The 18,941-nt window shown below is 33.2% G+C and overlaps 3 protein-coding genes across 3 annotated transcripts; all 3 read right to left on the bottom strand.

The window, feature by feature from the left end:
• Positions 1–211: 211 nt before the first annotated feature.
• Positions 212–1,550, bottom strand: LOC112697112 (light-regulated protein, chloroplastic). The gene is made up of 3 exons (XM_025750129.3): positions 1,058–1,550; positions 613–771; positions 212–394 (listed from the first exon to the last, which is right to left on the bottom strand). The coding sequence occupies exons 1-3, from the start codon at positions 1,240–1,242 to the stop codon at positions 319–321; spliced, it is 420 nt and encodes a 139-aa protein (XP_025605914.1). The 5' UTR covers positions 1,243–1,550; the 3' UTR covers positions 212–318.
• Positions 1,551–2,728: 1,178 nt separating this feature from the next.
• LOC112697111 (sialyltransferase-like protein 1) lies at positions 2,729–7,986 on the bottom strand. The gene is made up of 11 exons (XM_025750128.3): positions 7,450–7,986; positions 7,259–7,335; positions 6,707–6,793; positions 6,539–6,616; positions 6,358–6,449; positions 6,031–6,232; positions 5,078–5,168; positions 4,457–4,515; positions 4,191–4,339; positions 3,880–3,961; positions 2,729–3,608 (listed from the first exon to the last, which is right to left on the bottom strand). Exons 1-11 carry the CDS (start codon positions 7,574–7,576, stop codon positions 3,216–3,218), a joined length of 1,437 nt encoding a protein of 478 aa, XP_025605913.1. The 5' UTR covers positions 7,577–7,986; the 3' UTR covers positions 2,729–3,215.
• An 888-nt stretch (positions 7,987–8,874) lies between these two features.
• LOC112697110 (uncharacterized) lies at positions 8,875–16,748 on the bottom strand. Its single transcript, XM_025750126.3, has 9 exons — positions 16,263–16,748; positions 15,514–15,560; positions 14,002–15,288; positions 11,336–11,424; positions 10,590–10,692; positions 10,411–10,515; positions 9,861–9,975; positions 9,509–9,682; positions 8,875–9,373 (listed from the first exon to the last, which is right to left on the bottom strand). Exons 1-9 carry the CDS (start codon positions 16,645–16,647, stop codon positions 9,219–9,221), a joined length of 2,460 nt encoding a protein of 819 aa, XP_025605911.1. The 5' UTR covers positions 16,648–16,748; the 3' UTR covers positions 8,875–9,218.
• Positions 16,749–18,941: the final 2,193 nt, after the last annotated feature.

The raw sequence follows: 18,941 nt of genomic DNA, 5'->3' as shown, positions 1-18,941 counted from the left end.
TTCGCTTTTTGTTTCTCCAAATGAACACTGGAACTTGGTTCTCTACTTGTTAAGTTCTATAATTCATTATAGAAGTTCCATTTTCTGTAATTTCTGCTGCTGGAATTTAGCATTCTCTACCTTCAAACAGATGTTCATATTTAAATAATAGTACTCTTCTCCTATGGTGATTACTATTCTAAGCTTCTATCATTTAGGTCGAAAACGAAAATTGCAAACTTGAGATCTATATTATTAAATGCTACATATCATATCATATATATACAACACATTGTAGATTTGTAGTAGTCATTGCAAAAAGAGGGGTTTTTCTATGTCCTAGTAGACACCCTTCTGATACTCGTGCTCACAGAACATTCCTCCGAGTTCATCACAAGCTTCTCCAAGAAAGACCCTGAGTCAAAACACATACATGTAAGATCATAGTCCACCAAGAATTCCGAGTTCATCTAGAAACAATGATCTAATAACAGAGGAGTAAACAGTAATTGTGACGCAATTAATGAATGCTAAATAAAACAAATTATAAGACTGTTTTTGGCTAATTTTCTTTGGTTATCAAACATTTTCAGGAGTAAATAACGGTGAATTGATTTTTGAGATGTTTCTTACGTCTTGGGATCATTGTATTCAAGATACTCTCTATCAACACTTTCTGAAGCAACTTGAGGTTTGTCGTTCCGAGCCTCCGGCTGAACCCTCGCTTCAGGATACATCTCTGCCAAACATGCGTCCCCTCCGACGGTTTCGCAAGCTTCCGCCGGAAACACACTAAACGAAGAAAGAACCACACAGAAACAAAGGTTACAATTATCACTCTCATCTAACAGTTTCAACTCAAGTGTTCCAACAAATAAACAAGCAAGAAATTTTGGTGAAAGCCATAGTTATTTTGATAGTATCTATAAAACTAAAATCTTTTCCTATTGCGCAAATCATGTGTTATGAATGATCTAAGATCTAAAGCATAACTAAACTCTACAATTTCTATATTCTAAAAACTAAGAACCCTATAAACCCTGAGAGTTAGAAACGAGAGTTGAAACACAAGGCTTACGAGAACATAGAGCTGTAATCTACTGTTGAAGTGTCATAGTTAACGGTTGCAACTTTGGCTGCAACCCTATGAGGTGAAGAAAGTGAGGAAGCTAATTTGGTAGGGAAGGTGGTTACTTGGGAGACACTCTTTGAAGGTGCCAATGGCATAACAACAGGGGAAGCAAAGGTTAAAGCACTCTGCATTTTGAATTTGCTTTTGTTTTAGTATTGTGACTTGTGATCAGAGTAAGCGTGGTTCAAATTTATAGATTAAAAGCGGGTAGGATGGATGGGGTGAGATATTTGTGGATCACGATAAGGTTTTGTTTTTAATCTTTGGGGACTCTTCTGATTCAGTAGGTTCCATCACCACCAAGATATTTATGTGAACTCTTTGGAGTTTTATGATAATATCAAGTGTTTTTTTTTCTTCCATTATTGGAGGGGAGAATTGTGTTCAGCCAACTGGAAGCAAAACAAGATTGTTATCTAGAGCTGTCATTGTCTTTATCAAGTTTTCTTTTTCTTTGCTATACATATTTATTATACTTAGCTTTTTCTCTTTCCACTATTAAGACTATCTTACATTACTTTTTATTTTTTTAACTAATTAATTAATTAATTAGCATTCTTCTTTATTAATTAATTTAGTTAAAAAAATTAGCAAGAGATTAACAAACAAATTAACCTATTTGGAAAAAAAATAAAGAATATATTATTTGGAAACTAACCTACTATTTAGAGATAACAAATAAACTAACAGGTTTTAAACTTTTATTTTTTTTATAATCTTACTAAAAAAAATAATAAACTGATTTGTATGTTACTTTTTTTAAATCTAAATTATTAATATAAAATATAACAAATAAATAGTTAAAATCTATTTAATTAACATAAATGCAACACTCTTTATTTATTTATTTATTATTATTTATTATTATTATTATTATTATTATTATTATTATTATTATTATTATTATTATTATTATTAACAGGTAAAAAATATTATGTTACCATATATTCAGATTTTTTTTTTCCTTACGAGAAATTGGATTCCCATGTTTATAAGCATTAAAAAAGAATCTCTTATCCTGTGTTTTTTGGTACTAAGTACTAACCTCTTATATTCAGAAATGTTATGTTACCATATGTTACATTCAGATAGAAACAATAAATACAGAACTACAGAAGCACAATGACATTCTTCAACCAATAAAAATCATGACATCCAAGTTATCAACTATACTATATACTCTCTTCAAAGATTATGTTCCCGTTTCAAATTTCATGCAGAACCATATTAACTTTTTTTTTTTTTTTTTTGGGACAGAGAACCATATTAACTTTAGTCGTAATCCAAGAAACCATGAAATAGTTTTGTACTTACTCTTCCTCCTATACTAAGTCAGATCCACTCCCTTCTACTATTGTATTAAGTATAAGATCCAACTAATTTGGACCTCACAGAAAAATGAATTGACTATACAAGAAAAGATTCGTACATATAACAAAATTGAACCAAAGTGATTACATGAAGGCTTAATAATAGAATAAGAATACCACTTCAGAACAAGAAGAACAAGTATATTCAGCAAAGATCAAGCCTCACGGGAACAAAATCCATTAAGTTGGCAGTAGCACGAGAGCTTTTCCAAAAGAGAAGAAAGTAAAATTAAAAATAATCAAAGAATTTTAACTCCAAAATGTAATTTTAATGCCGTGTAAAACTAGTTCAAAACATCAGACCAACATTTTTCTAGGATTGTTGATCATTACAGTGATATGTTTACAGATACCTCTAAGACCAACCAAATTTTAATAGATGAGACACCTATTGCACTGTTAAGAGCATTCCATTTCGAACCCACCAGAATCACAAAAGGAAGCACAACAAACTTCTGTAGTCAAAATTCCTATGTTGTGATCTCTAATCCCTATCCCCTACAATAAATCACCTTCTAGTATAAAATATTAAAGTCAATGAAATTATACATTCGGATTCCCTTCATGGATTTGGTATTCTAGCTTCTCTCTGATAGCTGCAGAATTTGTGCAGAAAAAAAATGAACTACTGTGGAAATATACAAAGCAGGCCACAGAAGGTAACTTCATCCCATATTCCATTTAGAAAATAGTTGGGCCAATGATCAGAAAGAACCTTAGTAGGGAGACACCATCTACACATCAGATTTTAAGGGATGTCTCACACACACAAGATCATCCAATCTATTGCCATCCATTTTATACAGAGACACCCCTTGCATCTGGATATAGTGATCCTGTGCTTCTTTCCTCAAACTCTTAAAAGGCATGACTTCCCATTTATTGTAATTTGATTTCTTCCTTACATCACTCATGTCCGGAGATCCTGATACGGGTCCCATTTTTTTGGGGTCCACATCACCCCACACCTTGCAACTGCCAAACTGCCCTAAGTCGCCAGCTTGATTGGATTGACTCAGCTTCAATTGTTTTGCTGCTGCATGTGCTTGGCTAATCATTTCTCTACTTGGCACATCTGACCAGTCTTGCTTCCGCATTGATCTCATGGGGGAATGAATCCTTATTAACTGAAAATGAAACCATGTGTCAAAACTTGAAAAAGGAAATGTTAATAATAGGATGTAGCCAAAATGAGCGCTAAGGCATATGTTAAGAGTATAAATAGAAACATTAGGTTTTTGATGAATTCAATGCATTGCAAACGTAAAAAATTTTATTTTTCAAAATTTTTTAGTCAAATGTTTCCTTCTGTGGTACTCTTAAATGTGTTCGTAAGACACATATTAGCAACACCCATAAAAATATACTAAGTAGATTTTATCCAAAGAAAAGACATACCCCAAGGCATTCAAGAAGTTGGTAGTATGCTCTACCCTGAAGTGGATTGTGTCCTTTCCTTGGAGCAGAAAAGTATCTTGTCCTGTAGATAAAGAAAATCACAAAAAAGAAAAGAAAAAAGACCCATTGGCATTGCAGACTTACATTAAATAAGGGGAAAAAAATAATAATAAGCAAAGTTTTGGGGTATCAATGGAGAAATCTATTCAAGAGCAGCACGTGTATGAATACTCTAGAAACTATCACAAAGACTAAAAAACATAAAATCCATATTGTCTAAACCAAACCAAAATCCAGATAGAGAAACCCACCATTCAGTGTATCCTGGATCAACAGTGAAACCATATATATCAACAATATCACACATGGAGAGTGCTAACTCAATGGATTTCATCCCAGTTCCTTTGGCACCTCGACGTAGTACAATCCCTTGGAATAGATAGACTGGATTTGGAATAGTCTGCCATAAAAAAAAGGGGGTCAAAAGAATGTTGATAAACTTGTTCCGATAATTGAGTTTCTGCTGTCTGTAGCAGGCTTATAGACCAAAAGCATTAAGTGAAGAACAGATTTTCACCTTTATAATGGCATTGATTTCTCTGTGCGTTAGACTTTTTATTATCAATATCTCGTCATCTGCAGAAGAGCAACAACTTTAATCCTCTGATCTTATACAACTCAAGAACTCACACATGCAAGGAGAAAAAGGGGATTAAAATATCAATAAGTGCACTGTAAGTTCCAGATTTCTGGCTCTTAGTTATTGAGAAACTGTCTCCCAGTTGATCCACAAAAACGTCTAAGTTAGACAGTTAGACCAACTGCTTAGGTGTAATGGCGTATTATATTAATAAATTAATTCTTGAACACAATTAAAAGAATCTAATATAACAGGCTTATCACAATATAATTTTTGTTATTTTTTAACTTATTTACGAACTACCTTTTGCTTGCTAATAATAGATTAATCTGTGTGTAGAATAATTTAAATAATAATGGAAAGTATAGTTTATATTAAAGGATTAGGCAACAAAAGATGAGGATAAGCAACATAGCACACAGAAATGACAAAGTAGCCATTTGTAAATCTAGGATTGTGAACAGATACCCATTTAACTAATATCACCTGACATTTAAAATACTAATTTCAATAAATGTTTGATATTTTTGTTAAAATAACTCATAAATAATAACTCACCAGATCCATTTAGAATAGGGACCATGTTACGAGCAGCACCCCTTACAACTAGACGGAAATCCCTCTTAAGACCAACATACTTGGCATATTTCTGCACAATTCAAAGACAGACAAAATAAGTGTTTGAAAAATTATTTTCCCCCTATGTAGTTCAGAGCCTTAATTAAAACAGTAAACAAATGAATTTGATGCTCTTAATCACTATTGCATCTTGTACTGTAATAGAAGAATAATTATTGAGCTTGCATTAGCTGGTGATCAGTCTCATTTATCCAAAGATAAAGGATCTGGATATCAAGACATGCAAAAGCTAAACTTTTGGTAAGAGACAATACTTACAAAAAAAAAACCACTAGAAGCTCTATTGATACGTGCTTCAAATGTTCGTAATATGAAGAGTATATTATTTAGAAGTTAATAGTTTATACTTTTAGAATGTTCAACTTAATTTGATGTATTTTAATTTTGTTTATTTAGTTACTAGATTGGGCTTTGTGTTTGTGAGCTTAAGGTTTTCCTTGTTTTAACCTAATAAGAGGTTATAAATACCTCATAAACTATTGTAATCGTAGTATTCAGTAATTAGAGGTTTGAAAACCCCCTTTTGGTTTTGTGATAAAACCATGATGTGAACAAGTGAGGTTGAGTGAGTCTCTTGTTGCATCGGAGAATTGGATAGAAGGTTGAGGAGTCCCTTCGATTCAATTCCCAAACTATGGCGTGGACAAGTTAGGTTGAGGAGTCTCTTTCTTGTTGCATCAAGAAATTGGCTAGAAAGTAGAGTGATTCTCTTTGTATTCAATTTCAATCTATCCATTTTATTTCTATTTCAATTTTAATGTATCTTCCTTATTCAATTTCAATTCATGTCTTGTTTATCCTTCTTTTTTTTCTTATCATCTATCCTATCACATAACGTCAGAATTGTAATTGATGAGTTGATAGAAGTATACCTCATTAACAGGGGCCTCATTATCACGGAAAACAGCATCATGGCTGTCAATTTCTTCACCAAACTCTGTCTTCAGAAGATCTCCAGAATTTCCAACAACAGCACAAGTACGAAACTGTCGTGGATGAAAAGGTGGTTTTGCTGGTAATAGTATATTGAGGTTCTCTTCGCAGAGAGTCTTATTGTAGCACTTTTTGGCCCCCTATAAGAAGAAAACTGAAATTAGACTTGCTTCATAGCAAGATGCTTGCAGTGAATAAGCATAAATAATGAAATAGACATTTATAGTAGTCACAAACAAGAAGGAGAAGAAGATTAAGGTTCATACAATTGAGCAATTCTTTGTGGAGCATAATCTACCCAGCCATCAGGACGAACATCTAGATATTCTCGGGTTAGAATTGTGGTCATGTTACGGTACTGCCATACCTCAACATATCAGTACTAAGTACAGAATCACACTGAAAAGAAGCAACTTAAAACACAGTGATAAAAGAATGGTGGTTCACCTGTTCCCACAACAAGATCGACTCGCACACATCAAATTTGTACTCCAAAGGCTCAAAGTGTTTAAACTGTGCATTGTACTGCAAGAATCAAAACAGATTCAAAAATTAGTACTGTGCTATTGGTGGAAATTGAATCAAAGAAGAAGTATCAGAGCATAAAAGACATACCCAGGTGCTGTTGGTGCCTTCAGGATATTTAAGGATCAATTTACAGTGGTCAATAATTTGTGCAGTGAGTCCAAGCCCCTTTTTAGCCTGTTTTCAATTCCATAGCTCAACACTGGTTTCCATACTACTTAACAAGTCAAATTTCTAAACAAATATACCGGGCCGCACAAACAAGTAAATCCCAGAACTTTAGTTTCTCAAATCGACACAATTCATAACCATGAATACCAAAAATCGTTAGACACTAACAAATCATAATCATGTTATTCAAAAGAAACATATAAGTGTGTTTGGCCTGTCTTCAGTTAAGTTGATATACTTTCTTTAGTAACACAATTATCACATTGCTCGTTATTCTGTCAAGTCCATTCAAAGTTCAATGGAGAAAAAAAAATTACCTACAATATATCATTTCCACAATTAGCTATAGAAAACACAGCACAGACACAACTGAATTTCAAATCTAGTATAAACAAACCCATAGGACCACCGAAGGAAAAAATCCAAAATGAATAAAAAGACAGAAAAGAAAGAAAAGGAACGGATAGCTACCACACACTGCTGAACACTGGTCTGGAAGTTTGACAAGACACTAATTTGCTCTCTGTTGCGATCTGAAATGAGGGAACCTGGAAAAAGTGCAATTTGGAGGAAGCTCAGAATCACACGCAAGATTGGGAGCGCAATTTTGAATAATTTATTAATCAATGATTAGGGGAGTATGATTGTGATTAATTAATTACCTGAGAAGAAAGAGGATTGAATGGCAAAGAGGAGGAGAGAGAACAATGCAACGGCGCACACCAGATACAGAATCCTGGGTCTCCTGTTATTGCTCGCTGATGATGATAGCAGCTTGTGCTGCCTCATACTCAATCACGGAGAGAGAGAGAGAGAGAAAGAGTCGGTGGGGGTTAGATTCAGATCAAGGCTAATGAAGTTCGCGGAATGCAGCAGTATAAGTTGTGTTCCCAGAAACGACGACGTTTTTGTGGCTCTGAAAAACGTAAACACTGAAACAACGACCAAGCTTGCTTGAGGAGATCAGGAGATAAATGAAATGTGGAATGGAGTGTTACGCTGTTACAGGCTGTATGTACACTTGCCTTCCAGATATTGAATAGAATATTACACAGTACACTAGCTTGCCACTACTATTTGTATTTTGCTAACGTGATCTTATAATTTCTTTTTGAGGAATCAATTAAGTTTAAGCTGGGATGGCTTTGTAATATGATTCGTTTTAAAGAATTTAATTATAATGCATTGCCTATTTAAAGTTTTGCAAATGAGAACATTTGATCCACTAATAAATATGAGATTGTTTTGCACTAACATTACACAATATTAATCTCATTTTTGAATTAACATATAATTATGTTTTCTAACAAATAATCCTACTGCAAACTGTAAGCTCTTAGCTTAAGTTGGTTTACATTCTTGTACCTTTAGAACTAAAATTCGCCTGTTTACGAAGTTGCAATTATTTAAACTACTCCCATTATAATCAAGCAAGATGTACATGTTAAAATGTATTTTTATTCTAAGGATGAAGACCAACTCAGGCCCGGAGGATTTTATGATACCTTTTGTTTGATGTCAAAATTTTGTCTAAATTACTTTTTATAATAACTTTAAAATATTTAAAATATTTTAACTTTTGTACTTCTAAATTTAAAATTAATTATTTAACCTATTTTAATAATTAGACAATATTTTTTAAGCACTATAGCAAACACCTTATATAGATATGTGCAACCCATATGATACATCATACATGACTTAAAAGAATACGAATATGTAAAAATGACTGAACACGGAATATTCAGGGGTGTGTGGCGTATCCACTTTTCACGAAGTAATTCCATTGATACAACGCAAAACACCCCTTCCGTGCAGTGATTCAGAAGAGTCCAATTTTTTTTTTTTTTTTTTTTTTGTCATACGAACAGTCAAACACACACTACACACACCCTAACCTAGCAACTACTAGGACTCGAACTCTTTACCACTACATCACATGCCTCAGCAGCGAAGAATCCATTTCATTTTGGTTTTCAACCAAGAAAGAAAATTCTCATGCCAAACCCTTCAAGCTTCTAAACTTTGAAAGCCCTATCGGGATTATTTTGACCCCAGCCACGAGCATATGGCCTCCCAGAGACGACTCCTTCGCAACAAACACAAACCAAGTAACAAGTTTTGCAAATGTGGCCCTTGTACAATGTGTTGTTCCGACCATAAGCCATTACATAAAACATTGGATAAACCAAAAAGACAGTCAACTATCTCAAAGTGTACTTAAAACCGTCGTGTCTTGGTTGTTTATGAGATCATTTATTCTCTCTCTCCACACGTCTATACCTATCTACAAGAAATCAAGCGCATAAAATACATGTCATCCATAAGATTGTAGATAACTACACTGAAATTGTCTAGATGGAGTCGCAAATTTCACTTCGGGCTTCACGGGATGAAATTGGAGCCTTCTAACATACAATCTTATAGAGTATCAGTAACGCCTGCCACCAGATGTCGATAGGAGAACTCGATTTTGCTTTTTCCGCTTCTTCCCAAAGTCATTTGTGTTTGATGCATTCATGTTTACATTTGATTCGGCTCTGGATGTAACATTGGAATATGATGGTGTCTCCACATTTCTTGGACCTACAGGATCAAATTGTTTTAGAACATAAACATGCTTGAGGCCCTCATAGCAGGGTGCTCATTCTTCAGCAATTGCATGAGTGCATGACATTTTGGTGAGCAGAAAAATATCAAATTTACATAATCTCACTATACCTGTTGTGCCAGTAGGACTAGTGACCGTATTGTTATTATGGGTACTGCTGGTTTCTTGGATTTGTAAGGATGGAGAATCATGAGCAGCGGCGAATCCAAGCCGGGTAACATTTGAGAATGTTTTTCTTTCCCCAACAACTGGAGGACTTGATGACATAGCTGAATTTCCCAAGGCTAAAATAAAAAGGAAAACATTAAAATTATACACCCCATAAGAGATGATAATGTGCAATTGAAAAGCCAAATCAAATGCAGATTATGCAGAACACTTTAAAATGCCATAAAGTCCAAGTGCAAGTATGGAAGTCATGTACCACTAATTTGATCTTCTAACAGCCAAAAAGAATGTTACCTTCAAAGTCATCCATAGAAAATGTTGGAGTGTCATCATACGAAGCAAGTTTATAACTTGGAATGGGAAAAGAATAAGCGGCAGCAGCTTCCGCCTTGAATTTTTCCTTTTGCTCCTAGAATAATAACATAACATGACTTCAATTCTTCAAAGGCAGGTGATTGCAGAAGTTTTAGCCACAAAAAAAAAAAAAAAAATTACCGAAGCCGATTTTAATTGTTATCTCACACTCACACACCAACAAATTTCAACAACCCACAAGTTCAAGCCTGACCCAAGCTTGACAAGGTTTCATTAAAACAATTTGCCCCACTGGCACAGATCAACAGAATGGCAGACAAACAAGAGGAGACAAGACAAATCAAGAAAATATGACATCCATAAAAATTTGGGAGAAATTTCACAGAATAACAACAATTTCACAGAGCCACGTCAAGTTCTTATACACAAGCATTAAGGGTGAGAGAACTAAGAAGTAAGTCAGAGCAGCGAGAGTCTGATTGCCTTTTTGAAATCTACAAATGTAATATTCAAGGATACAACTAAATACCTTCTTTGCGAGTTGTTTCCTCTGGTGTGCACGCTTCTTTATTTCATCCATAAATGGGGCCAGTGCTTCAGGAGGCAACATCTCACTCAAATCAATTTCACACAGCTGAAAAATTAGCAAATACCTATTATAAATTATAACAGAATCTTCGAATTAAATAATTTTCTTTTAAAGGGCACCTGAAAAGTTGTTGTCAACGGAAAATGACTTAAGAATTTATATCGCCTCCTCATGGCCTCGGACTGGGTAACCGTTTCCATTTGCAGAATCTTTCCCGTTATTCTGCAATCAGTAGACTCTGGTCAAAAGGCCATTAGAGGAAGCCGAAACTATAGATATTAACATGTACTAATATCAACTATCATGTAGTACTACTTAAAATATTAACATTCCAACTGAAACTAAAACATACTAATATGACATTTACTGAAAATTCAATCTTTGACAAAGGAAAATGGCATTAGTTAGTCCACCTAATCAACCCAGCAAACAACACAAGGCTATGCAGTGTTTGCTGCAACTTCTGACTTCTCATGATAGGTGCATTCCGCCAATTATGTACTTGATTTTGTTTCTTTGAGCCAAAATTACAACCCAAACATACTTTGATTTAAGTACCACTATCTTAGCCTACAATTAAGGATTAATTCTGTAGATGTTAATAGATATTTATTATCATGAAATAAGTATGGTAAAACCTTACTAGTTTGTGTGAGATGCATCTTCTATAGCACCAAACCTTATTTTTTATGTGCATTGAATTTACAGATTTAAAAGCTTTGTTTTGTGGTGTATACATGTTTATGAACCCAAAATTGAAGTTTAGAATAAATCAATTTCCATCTCCATAAACTTTAAAAAGTTCCACAATATGACAATTGCATTTGAATTATCACGCAAACCAAGAAGCACTTCTTGTTCAAACCTGTGTGGAAGCATGTCATAACTCCCATAATGATGAAGTAAACATTTCGTGTTCAGTGGATGGAGAATTATATGCTGGCCATCCACAGCCTGAAATAGATATGAAAATGGTAACAACCAAATTTCATCATTAGATGGGTAATAAATAGGAAGTTGTTAAGCATAAGGCATTTGTAAATTGCTCAATAAAAGCAAAAGAAACAATTCCTCATCTCAATACAATTCTTCTAAATTTGTCCAATTGTCAGGAATGATGAGAGGGTTTTAGAATGAGTTAGTATAAACAATTTGGCACTAACAGTTGACCAAAGTTCAATTATTCAAAAGCACAAAGTTGCAAGGGAGGGCACCAAACCTATCGGCGATTCAGATCTTAATGTGAAAAGATTATGCATTCTTACAATACCATATAAAAAGTAATAATGGAGTCATGAAGCATTGCCTTATCTTTTTAAAGTATAAGAGTCATTTAAAAAAAAAAAAACAAAACAAAGCAAAAAGAGAAACAAAAAACAAAAAAAACCAAGCAATTTCGCAGGCAATAATAGTATTCTGTCCACAGATCTCAACAAAACAACTACTCTCCACAGTGACATGATGAAAATAGATCAATCATTCAAGGAAAAGAAAATCAATATAGCTTTGGTACCAACAAACAACATTAATTGGCCGGCCATAAATGATCTTTGCCTTCATTTTTCCTTTGACATTTTGTCGTGTCTTGAACTATTGCCAGCCCACAAAAATAAGTCACTTCTTAACTAAACATTGTCTAACAATATTTGGCATTTGATTAGATTCAGAATGTTTATATACTTTTTGTCCTAACTACAGTACACCAAATATGTGCACTAAGCATTTAATCGAAGGTAAGAGAAAAGAAAATTTTCAAGGTAATAATTTAGCCTAAACAGTTCCAATATTTTTGAAGTTAGTGATTTCTTATTATGTGTACTTTTTGTGAAAAGTGAAATGGAAGGAGTACAGTCTTATGCAGAAGCTTGCTGTTGAAACTCATGCCGATCAATAGATTGCTACGTTATTAATGCATCCAAGAAAAGCCCAATAGATTGTCACCAAAGCTATTTTATTAAAGCAACCCAAGTGATGTTATCATACTTTTTTCGCATTGACTAAAGCATTACTTGCAGTTTGTTTTCATTTTCGCCAATAAGTTAGGGTTTGCCGCCTTTGAAAATGTGGTATCCAGACCAGCGAACTAAATTTGTAGAATTTAACCTTTGCATTGTTTATCTATCTATGCACAGCTCACTACGTCACAAGACATCAGAGGTAGATAGGGAACTGGTTAAGAATTTAAGCTAATAATATTGCCATTGCTATTATAGTAACCCTAATTTAATTAATTTCTCATATATAATTTAGCATATTAGTTTTATACTACAGCTTCAGGTTAGAAGACTGATCTAAGAGAATAAACTGATTATCTCCCACATTTAGTGTTCATCCTCCAAAGGAAAGGGTTACACAGAAACATCATTGATCTATGTACCTCTTCTATTAGTGCTTTAAGAATAATCAGTCAATGACATAATATCAGAGCCTCCATAGAAAAATGATATAGATTTTGATCCTTCTTATCCTATGTTAGAGACTTGGGAGGTTTGATGACGTATTTAAGGAGAACGGTTATTCCCCTTAATAGCCAGCTTTTAAGGTGTGGTTTCTCACTTTCCTTAGGTACTTAACAATAGTATCAGAGCTAAGTTGTCATCGGTACAGAAAGGGCTACCTATAGGCTGATAAGGTGGATACCTGATACTAATAAACGACTGTGGAATGGCTAATCACCTATAGGCTGATACGGTGAATACCTGATACTAATAAACGACTGTGGAATGGCTACCACTAGATTGGCGTTGATAGAGTGAGGCTGTTGTGGACATCAGCTCTCTAAGGTCGATGTACTGTTAGGGACTCGGGAGTATTATGGGGTGCCCAAAATCCCATGTCGACTAGTATGGGATACTTGATGTTGTATTCAAGGAAAGTGATCCTTCCCCTTAATATCTAGCTTTTAAGTTATGGTTTCCACTTTCTTCCAGTACTTAACATCCTATTGTACATAGAGTGTATTAGAAATATAAAACCATTCACGAGTTACCAACAGCCTAACCTTTGCGGAGAGATGGTCCATGACAATTATAATGTACTCTCAACCTGACAACCCCAAACCCCAGCCCAAATTGTTTTAGATTAATTAGATTTTAGAACTAAAGCACACATTTTCTCTCTATCTAAAATAAAGCTATAATTTTGACATTCGTTGCTGCCAACATGCAACATGATCCTTTCAACATATTTGTCAATTTTGTCTTCCCTCTCACACCTTCAATTACACTCTATCCTCTCTACAACTTTAAAATACATCCAAAATGTAGAAAACTATAATATAACTAAAGCTTCCTTCCATCTATGCAAACCCTTTAAAAACCTAAACTTATCCTATGCCAAACCCTGCATAAACTAAACACACTAGTAGTCTAAACATATCTTACCTATATCTTACAAATACGATCATGCCAAACTGCTCAACAGAATCAGTATACAATTCTTATGGTGAAACACTTGTTACTTCAATTAGAAAAACGTGAAGAAAACTAAATAGGGGGTAATACAGAGACAAGCATGAAGTTGTCATCAAACCTGAAAGAAATTGTAAGAATCACTTTCCTTCGTCTCTCCAATTCCATTTGAATGCCTTTGAACACCATTCTTCTCCTCATATGATGAGGATGGATTGATTTCTTGTTCTATCAATTTCTCTCCATCCAAAGTTTGATGTGGACAGGCTTCAGCAGTTGACTTATCCAATATTATTCCCTTACTTTGGTCCTGGAAATCTACAGTGGAAATCCTTGATCCATTAGAATGGGTTTCACCATCAGCATCCACAGCATTTGCAGCTGTCAATTGTATCTGATGTTCAGAATCAATAAGCCTTGAAGAAATGTCAGAAGCCCTATGTTCATTCCAATATTTCTTCCTTTGTTTTAGTTGTTGCATTGCAGCACAAACATATGGAAGCTTCTCCAGGTCATCGACAAGCCCTGAATCAGCTCTGGCCAGCCAGCCATCTAGATCTGATATTGCGTGTCTAACAGAGAGATCTACATCTGATGTGAGTGTGAACTTGGAAAACGGATCACATAAATCTCCATTGCTACTTGATGCAATATCTGTCTCTTGTTTATTTTTATGAGATAAAGTAAATGAATCCTTTTTTCGTGTTAAAAATGTGAACTCAATATTATCCCCTACTTGATATTGTTTGACATTTGTTATGTGGACAGTATACAAATCCTTGACAGATATCATCACAAAGCATAAAGGACACCTTTTCCAGCAATCACCTTTGTGATCCTCTTCACCCAGCATCAAGTACTGTAGTATACATGGGAAACAAAAAATATGCCCGCATGAGGTTATCTGGGGACACAGAGGATACTCCAAACAAATTGGGCACTGAACTGGGAAGGGGGTTGAATATGTCACACATATAATATCCTCCCACTGCAACATTTTATCTGGATCCATCGACTGGGGAGAATAATTTCCTGTATCTAGGACCATGAATCTGTAATTTGCCTGCAGAAACAAATCCTTGTTGTATGGCCTTCTCTTCCGTTGCCTTCTTGGAAGAGGAGGTGGAGGCCCTCTTGGTTGAGAACGGGATATTGGATCATACTGAAAATTCAGCAAGTAATTGCCATTCACCATCTGAGATCTCCTTCCCAGTGGAGGGGAACTTCCAGGATAATTTGCAGACACAGGATTCTGTTGATGTCTATGAGAGGAAAGCATTCCTGCTGTCTTCCCTGATGAGTGGGATGATCCACCTGCTCGTTTTCCAGCGTGACTCCTAGAATGTATTCCAGAGTTTTGTGAAGGTGAAGAAGAACTTATACCACTTGCAGACACCGACTCCATCACCTACTAGCAAAAAAGATCAACAGTAACCTACCATATACACAAACACTATATAATTCTACAATTCGGACACTTTAGTTACGAGAAAACAACAAGAACAGGATAAGTCCTTTAAAATACACCCCAAACACAGTCCTAGTCCATATTAGATACTAAACAGAGATGCAGTCATTGAGAGGTCAAGACAGTGGACGGGCAACCGCACTCCAAAAAGGAAAATCAAAATACCTTTTCGGAAGGTCCACGAGAATCTTCTGTAGCTTGAGTTGATGAACCTGCCATATACAACCACAAAGAGAATCAACTGATGAACAAGCAGCACCAAAACAAACAGAGAAAATCAAACATCCTCAATTCGACCGCACTAAGGATTAGTTTGGTAAAGTTTTTACTTTTAAAAATAATTTATAAAAACTAGCTTTTAAAAGATAGCTTTTTTTTAAAATGTAAACTTTGTATTTGGTAAATCAAATTAAAAATAATTTTTAATAAACACAAGTAACAACAATTACTTTTGATAAAATAGCTTTTTAAAATTTAAAAATACTATAAAAGCCATAAATTTAAACGTTAAATTTTAAAATTAGTTAATATATAAAATTATATTAGACTTTAAAATTTTGAAAAATACAAACTAACTTGAAAACTCCACCTTAGTTGCTTTATTCCGACTTTTTAAAAAATTTTTTTATTGACGAAACACAAAATGGGGAACTTATACACCTCTTCTAAAACTTTACCAAACCAAAGCCTAAGCCACGCAACCACAAACCACCCAAAAAATTAACCTCGAAAGATACATTAATAAGTTGATAGTCCTTATCTTTTTCCCCTCTCATATTCTCATTTTTTACCTAAACAGTAAAACCTGAATTACCGAAAACAATCCTCACCGACCAAAACACAGCCACAATTTCACGACGAAGTACAAATCGAAGACACAGAAATTAAAGGAAAGAAGATGCAAAAATCCAAACCTGGATGGTGGCAGGGAGATTGGGGATCAGAGATTCGAAGGGATCCGAAAGAAGCATCGATGTTGCTGTCGAAGTTGTTGAATTGCGAAGAGAGAGAGGAAATTGAGGAAGAGGGAAGAGAATTCGGGAATCCATATTGGGAATTAGGGTTTGAAGTTGAAGGAGATGAAGAAGACGATGGTGCTGGCTGGGCTTGTGAGGGCAAGATGGACATGAAAAAAAGGGAGAGAGGGGGAGGGGCGGTTTGTTTTGGAGAAGGGTCGTGATTTTCGTCGTTGGGAAAGGCTTCTATTCTAATTTTACCAACGCTCAGAATGAACAAAGCATTTTTTGTTATTATTTGTTGGCGCTTTCTCGCTTCCCTGGGTGGGGCTGGGTGCCGCATCTTCACCGAATATTGGTTCTACCGCCACACTCCAATTACCATCTTGCCACCGTTTTTTGAAAAAAAAAAGAAATAAAAAAAATAAAAATCTTTATTTTTATAATAATACAATAAAGTGCTCACTTAACGCTTTTCAATTTAAAAATTTATTTGTTTAAGTATTATTATAAAAAAAAATTTATAAATTATAATTTGTTATTTGCTTAAGTTATTAGTTTTTGAATTTTTAAATACACTTTTTTAAGTTGTTGGATATTTAATTTTTAATATTGTTAAACTAAATATTTACTTAAGTATCATCACTAAAAATTTTATAAATTTTATTTATAAATTATAACTTATTATTTAATTAGATTGTTACTGAACTAATTATTTACTTAAGTGTCATCATTAAAATTTTTTAAAAATTATAAATTATTATTTATTTACATTGTTTATTAGAACTTTTTAAAGTTTTATTTATAAATTATAAATTATTATTTACTTGGATGGTTACTTTTTAATTTCAAATTATTTGCTTAAGGTATTTTGTTTAAATGGTCATTTTCAAATTTTAAGTTATTTATTTAAGTTGTTATCTTTTAAATTTTAAATTATTTACATATTACTCTCTTTAATTATTGATTATTGTAGTTACCTCATATTCTTAAGCTAATAAATTAAAATTAAAAAAATAATTTAAATTTATTTTAATTTAAATTTATTCTTAAACTAATTAGTTCACATAATTATTGTGATTTTTGAAAAAAAAATTAAGTTTTATTTAAACAAACTAAATAAAAAAATAAGAGAGTCTTTTTAATTTAAATTTACAAATGAATTAACTAAGTTCACATAATAATAACAATAATAATTCTATTTAAATAATAATTAGGAAGATACTTTTATTATCTTTTGAATTAAGTGCGAATTAGTTTTATCACTTGAGATTTATAACTAAGTGCGAATTAGTTTTCACGTAATAACAATAATAATTAATAATTATTCAATTAGTTTTCATGTAAGAACAATAATTTCGTTTACATAATATCATTTTTTAGTTAGTTGTTAGGATTATATTTTAAATTTAAATCAAAGTCAATTAAGTTTAAGAAAATTTTAGCTATAAGTCAATTATAAAAGTACCAATTAGAAATGCATAGCACTGCATCTTTCTTGCTTAGTACAATTAATTACTCTCGTTAAATTTTTTTATCATTTTTTAATGGCGTTTCGTGTTCACAAAATTATTGAGATCAATCATAGGATAATTTGTGTGTATGTTTACGAGTGATAAGATTTTGGACACTATCGAGTTACGAAAATTCTCTATTGTCATGCTCGACTGAGATGGTTTGGCTCGATAAAGACATGAGTTTCCTACCACTTTTTTAAATAATATTAAATTTAATAATTTATATTATTGATATTTAAAATATGTTTATTTACCTCATTTTAGTTGTCCTTTGATTTTTGTTCATCAATTCTAGAGAGAAAAAATACATACCTCAGTTTAAAAGGCTTTTGTATCTCGATTCGTGGAATTGCTAAGAGAAAGAATGGTGTATCAAATCACATATTTTAGTGTTGGGTGCAATGTAGGTAACTTCAAGACTACACATCATGAATATATGGTAAATTTAAACCAATATATCGATGTGTACAGACTTCCGGAATCGTCAATTATCCCACAATATGAATTTAGTTTTTTGAGTTTTGATACTTTCAATACTTCTGAATTCGATTACACCTATTTGGTTAATAAATTTATTTATTTCATTAATTTTTTTTAGCAAAGTTATTGACAACAAACCCTTTTTATCTTAATCTATTTTAGATAGTATTGGATATCTTGCTGAAATTGAAAGTACAAAAATTTTTGAAAATGATCACAAATCTATCAAGTACAGTCTTATTAAATTAAAAGTCAATGATGGGTAATCAATTCTTTTTGGATTCTTAGCTATAAATTTAAACTTTTTATTTTTTGGTAAATATAAATTATAGTTGTGGCCGCCTTTTTATTCGTAATTCCAAAGTTTTTTATTTATTTTTTTTAAATTAAAGTCTAATAACAATGGATTATATATTGAATAGGTCTATATTTTTTTTATTAATCAGGTACTAAATCAAGTTTGGTATCATGGATGACTATGACGATGCATGTTTTGTAGTCTTTGATAAAGAGACAAAATAAGTATTAAAAAAGAGTTGTGTAGAGATATTTGATCCACTCTTATTGGTAGGTTCTAAGCAATATATATTTAATTATTTCTAGAAACATTGACGGAGGTATTTTTAATGATAATTTTTAT

The sequence above is a fragment of the Arachis hypogaea genome, chromosome 6, assembly GCF_003086295.3.
Source record: "Arachis hypogaea cultivar Tifrunner chromosome 6, arahy.Tifrunner.gnm2.J5K5, whole genome shotgun sequence".
NCBI classification, from domain to species: Eukaryota; Viridiplantae; Streptophyta; class Magnoliopsida; order Fabales; family Fabaceae; genus Arachis; species Arachis hypogaea.
This window is presented reverse-complemented; position numbering and strand designations above follow the sequence as displayed.